We start from the raw sequence: 6,000 nt of genomic DNA, 5'->3' as shown, positions 1-6,000 counted from the left end.
AGTCTAAACATTTATCATGAATAATAACTTGAAAATTAAAGCAATCATGCAATTCAAACAAGTTATTAGCATTTTATTCGAATTTATTATTCCGGCAGGTGTGAATAAAATGATTCCAAGACCCTAAAAACCATTGAAGATTTAAGCACATTATGTATTTAGACTCAATTCTAAAAACTTTTAGGTAAGCAAAAGCCTTTTGCTAATAGTCTAGAAACTACTCTTGGTTAATAGGTACGTCTAAGAGCTTATTAGGTAAACCTATCAATTTTTCCACGACATAAAAGGACTCCTTACTTATATCGTTGAGTTTCACCAAAACTAACATGTACTCACAATTATTTGTGTACCTTACCCCTTTAGGATCAATAAGTAACACCTCGCTGAGCATAAAACTATTACTAGATTGATGTAAAGGTTATCCAAGTAAGTGTTATTTTGGCATGGCACCTTTTAACTCAATTTTTATGTTTGGAACTTAAGGCTCTTACTATGTTGGTTAGATTTTAAGTGAACTAAAATCCTTAATCATGCAACATAATCAAGCTTCAATCTCATGCATATTTAAGACATATTTAAAAGCAATAAATAACTTAAAGCATGCATAAGATAAATGTGATCTAGTATGGCCCGACTTCATCCTGAAGCTTCAACTTCAAAGTCCGTCTTGAAAATGGATTGGAAACTCCGTCTAGAATTTCACCGTGGGAGGCGCCATTTTCTCCAAATAGGATCAGCTATAATTAAACTAATTACAACTATTTGATGGTACGCAGACCATATTTGAATTAAAAAACAAATTTGGTGCATTAGACCAATTACATTCAAATTAATGGTACGCAGACCATATTTTCTATCCTATTTGGGCCATACTAGTCACTTCATAACCTGCAAAATAGTACATATATAATATATACCATTCACCCATTCATTATCATGAATGGCCCACATAGCTGGTTAGTAAAACACGTTATGCATCACATAAATATTTGCAGCAATTAATCAAGGGCACCAATAATCTACCAATTATTCATTCCTTATTAATTCTAATCAAGTTGTTTAACCTTAAAGGATTTGTAGACCTAATCAAGAGTTTATGACTAAAATTGCTCCCACTTAAACCAATAACTTTATATGCTTTACTAAATTTAAACATAAAAATGTATTTCTAGTCTAACTGGAAACATACAAGTTTAATTAAAATTTAAAGCTCATATAAAATTATAGTCGAATCCATTTATTTAATTTATTTTTCACTTGAATTAAATGAATTTAAATTAATTCAAGGTTTAATTTTAGTAAAATAATTAGTATAAATTAAAATTTATAATAATTATAATATTCAAAATTAAAATCCGAGAAAAAAATTTAAATTATTAATTTTAAAATTTATTAAAATTATTTCCGAACTGAAAATCTCAAATTAAAATTCAAAACGACTCAATCGTAACACGACGAGCACTTGGGCTTGCGCCCAAGCCCCATCGTGTGCACGACCGATCGCACACCCATGGCACATCGTAGCAGAAGCCACGCGCAAACGCAGCAAGCCAAGCCACGCTTGCGCGCAGCTTGCTTACCCGCATGCATCGCAGCAACCCTCGTGGCGAGGCAGCGCTCCTTGGTGCGCGGAGCAGCGATCGCTGGGCGACCCAGCTCTCGCCCTCGCGCCTCGTCATGTGCCACGCCCATCGACCTTCGCCCATAGCACAAAGCACACAGCACACACGCCCAGGCTCCCTTGCCTCGGGCGCGCGCCATATGCTTGGTTGCTCGCTGCATTCGTACCGCACGGGCGACGAGCTCCCTTGCTCGTCGTCGCGTGCCCGCACTATACAACACCCCTTAAGGGTAACATCTAGCTTCCATTGCTTTGTGCGTGCAACATTAATGGGCGTTTTTTAAAAAATTTAAAATTTTTTATTCAAAACTAATGACAAATTAATAAAACATATTAATTTCATAATTTTAGGGCGAAAAATCGAAAATTTATTAATTAATTAATTTCCGATTAACATGGATTCAAATCTAGGTCATAAAAATTTAAAATTTAACATAAATTAACAATTTTTATGGTGGATTTTAATCATGGATACCTTAATTAAATTATTAATTAATTATGAAAAACAAATCAATTCTAAATTATTCGAATTTCAACAAATTAATCATAATTACAAATTAGGTTGTATAATTAACAAGTCTAGGTATTCAAAGTTATTAAACATATACTGTAGGTCAATAAAAAACTCAAGATTTATCAACAAGAATCGCATATATACAATTTAATATCTTAAATTTACAAACTTTTGCGTTCGAAAAACTAAAACCTCCGAAAAGTCATAGTTAGGCTTCGAATTTGGGAATTCTGGGTTCGGCCGAAAAATACTCTTTTTGTCAAAATTTTAGAATGCCTTTTACATGCAGAATTGACACAAAAATCACTCGATTTGGATGAGTAACAAAGAAACTGCCAAAAAACTGCGTACATATAATTAAATAAACGCAATTTGCAATTAATTAACAATTACGAAAATTAATCACCCCTTTTAATTCTTTGAAAATTTGTAAAATTTAACCATGTCATGCAATTTAGATTATGTAAATAATAAGGGGCTCGTGATACCACTGTTAGGTTATGATACATATGACAAAACATAAATCATGCGGAAAACCTTAATGTCAGGAAACATATTATTTACACATAATCATTTAGCATAATTCAGATGCATACACTTTGTAGCGTGCCTTCCCTAGCTGCGCCCGAACCGAACAAGAACAAGTCTTTAGGACTCCAAGTGTCGTCCCTCCGAAGATAGTCCACAGCACGTCCGGATCCGCCTTAAGCTTGACCAACTAGAATCGCCCTTAAGGTTCCTAGGATTTTCGGCTAAATAGGTTGCAAGTGTTTGGCTGATTTTGCTTCAAAATCTTACCTTTGAATACTTCAATGTTGTGTATAAATTTGTGACCCTAGGCCCCTATTTATAGAGTTATGGAAAAGGACTTATAATCCTATTAGAATACTAGTTTAGGTTAATTAGAATCCTGCTAGGACTCTATTAAATAAACTTTATCTATTAGGATTAGGATTTAATCATATGACAAATTCTAATAGATTTAGGATTTGTTTTGCACACAACCGTACACGAGCATGAGCACGAGCACAGCCCGCGCAAGCCTCGCGGCCCACGCGAGCTGCACTTGCTCGCAGCCGATCGTCGCAGCCCACGACTGCTCCGCGCGCGCCACAGGCCTAGGCTGGGCCTGGCATTGCGCTGGGCCTGGTCGAGGCTTGGCGTGTGGTTTGTTGCGCTTGGCCTGCTGGGCGACGGCCTGGCTTCGTGCTGGGCCTTCGTCTAGCGAGCCTCGTCCGATGCTAATTCGTACGATACGCTTTCGATTAAATTCCCGATTCCGGAATTCATTTCCGATACGAACAATATTTAATATTTCCGATTCCGGAATTAGTTTCCGTTTCGAACAAATATTTAATATTTCCGTTTTCGGAATTATTTTCCGATTTCGATAATATTTCCGATTCTGACAATATTTCCGTTTCCGGCAATATTTCCGATTCCGGCAATATTTCCATTTCCAATAATATTTTCCGATACGTACCATGTTTCCGTTTCTGGAAACATCTACGACTTGGATAATATTTATATTTCCCATACGATCCATATCATCGTTTCCGGAGTATTCATTTCTTGCTTTTGACGATCTCGATCAGCTCCCACTGAAACCAAGATCCGTCGATTTCGAATATCCATTGGATGCGAAATTTGAACTTGTACTATTTCAGGGGATTTTCAACCCTTTAGAGAATTGGAACTTGTATTATTTCAGTGGATTTTCAACCCATTGGAAAAGAGGGTTTTGAACTTGTATTATTTCAGGGGATTTTCAACCCATTTGACAATTGGACTTGTATTATTTCAGGGGATTTTCAACCCATTGAATAGGAATTTGAATTTGTACTATTTCAAGGGATTTTCAACCCATTGGAAGTGTTTTGAGGGATCGAATTTGTATTATTTCAGGGGAGTTTCAACCCATTGGAAATGTTTGGAATATTGAATTTGAGAGCAATGGAAGGCAAGGATTTGCAGCTCGAAAATGAGTTTGAAGTTGGGATTTGATTTGAAGTTTGAACTTTGAACTGGAAAGGACGCACTTTTGTATATAGAATGCGAGGCTTCGAATATGGAAAATCCGGCATTATGCCGCCATGAATTTGAGACATTGAATTTGGGAATTTGAAAGTCCGGCATTATGCCGCCGTGGACTTGGAATTTTGAAGTGTTGAAAATGAGATTTTTTTTTTTTTGGAATAAAAGAACACTTAATTAAATAATAGAGCTATGCAGAGACCTGCTGCTAGCCCCTAAGTTCTCAAAGGTTACATCAGATGGGTGTGGCGCTACACCAACAACCCTATTAATACTATCATTCTCAGGCACATCATCAGCTAAAAGTTTAATACAATCCAGGGTAGGGGATTGGTAAAAACAAACTTCCGAGTGTAAGGTGAATTTGTTCCTCGCTTTTTTCGCCAACAAGTCAGCCACCATATTAGCCGGGCGTCCCTCAAAAATCAACGTCGAGTCTTGTAACCTATCAAGCTTTGCCCTGCAAATACCAATTGTAGAATTGTATCTAGAATTACAAACAGAAACATTAGTAATATCAGTCACCGCATTGCTAGAATCAGTTGCAAAAATACAATGGTCCCAACCCTTTCCTTCTGCCCAAGAGAGGGCCTCTTTAATACCCACAAGCTCCGCCATATACGCATCATGAGCGTAGCAAGCTGAAACTCGCCCTTCCAACCACACACCTAAATGGTTCCTAGCTACTGCCGCCAAACCTGAGATAGAAGAAGAAGACACAAAGGCAGCGTCCGAGTTGATCTTAATGAAGCCAACTGGTGGGGGAGACCACTTTGGGGGGGTGGGCTTTTCTTCCTTGGAGAGAAGGTTCTGAGTGTAGAACCACTCCAAAGCAGCCCAAGAAGAGTGTTTATAAGTGGAAGCAATGGGGATGTTGTTTCTCGAGAAGCACCAAGCATTACGGCGTTTCCAGATTGCCCACAAACCAAAGGCAAATGACACATTTAAAGGGATATTATCCCTGCCAGTGGTGTTAGAGAGCAGGGAAGACTTTACCCAATCATTAAAAGGGGACATATCTAACATAATATCTGCTGCCCCCCAGAACTCCTTGGCCCTCACACAATTTCTGAAGATATGCTCATTATCTTCTTTTACACCCGGACAAAAACAACAGTAAGGGTTAGACTTGATCCTCAAATTCAGATTTTTTTTTTTTTTTTGTTGCTAATCTATCCCACCAGAGTTGCCAAAGAAAATAATTCATTTTAGGGTGTCCTACAGTCTTCCAGACCCAAGCCCAATCCTGGTACGAGTTGGAATGCATTTTTTATTTGAGTCAAGGAATTTTCTAGCCAAACGGGAACTGAATTTTCCTTTTGATTGCCAATCCAAGAAGATCAAATCAGCTTTTGAGGAGAACTTGATGGAGCAAATCAGATTGCACATGTCAAGCGAAATAGGAAAAGCCAAGAAATTTTGAAGTTGGGAAGGAGACATACCCACAATATCACTAGCTAACTGGATTTCCTCCCTTCTATTGATAGGCCCAACGAGAGCAGCCCTCAAAGGCTCATTTCCCACCCATTTGTCGTTCCACAAGTCAATGGAGTTACCATCTCCAACCTCCCAGGCCAGACTCTCCTTGTATAAACCCCAACCCTTGCCTACGGCCTTCCAAATATGAGATCCCAACCTAAAGGAAGTAGGGGAAGCTTTATTCCTAATGTATTTGTCAAAAATAATTTTAGAATCTAGCGACTTCCTTTTTCCAAATTCCAGCACAGTCTAGCTAAACCAATGGCATTTATCTCCTCATTTTTCAAGAAACCCAATCCTCCCGTTTCCTTAGGGCGACACATATTGTTCCAAGAAATCCAAGACATCTTCC

At 38.0% G+C, this 6,000-nt stretch overlaps 1 protein-coding gene across 1 annotated transcript; it reads right to left on the bottom strand.

Moving 5' to 3' along the window:
• Positions 1–4,346: 4,346 nt before the first annotated feature.
• LOC110789129 (uncharacterized) lies at positions 4,347–5,195 on the bottom strand. Its single transcript, XM_021993782.2, has one exon. The coding sequence runs from the start codon at positions 5,193–5,195 to the stop codon at positions 4,347–4,349; it is 849 nt and encodes a 282-aa protein (XP_021849474.2).
• Between the last annotated feature and the right edge of the window lie 805 nt (positions 5,196–6,000).

The sequence above is a fragment of the Spinacia oleracea genome, chromosome 2 (genome assembly GCF_020520425.1).
Source record: "Spinacia oleracea cultivar Varoflay chromosome 2, BTI_SOV_V1, whole genome shotgun sequence".
NCBI classification, from domain to species: Eukaryota; Viridiplantae; Streptophyta; class Magnoliopsida; order Caryophyllales; family Amaranthaceae; genus Spinacia; species Spinacia oleracea.
The sequence above is the reverse complement of the archived record's forward strand: the minus strand, read 5'-3'. Positions and strand labels throughout refer to the sequence as shown.

Excerpts from the sequence above, each read along its gene's own strand:
- LOC110789129 (XM_021993782.2), bottom strand. The coding sequence starts at position 5,195 with ATGTTAGATATGTCCCCTTTTAATGATTGGGTAAAGTCTTCCCTGCTC.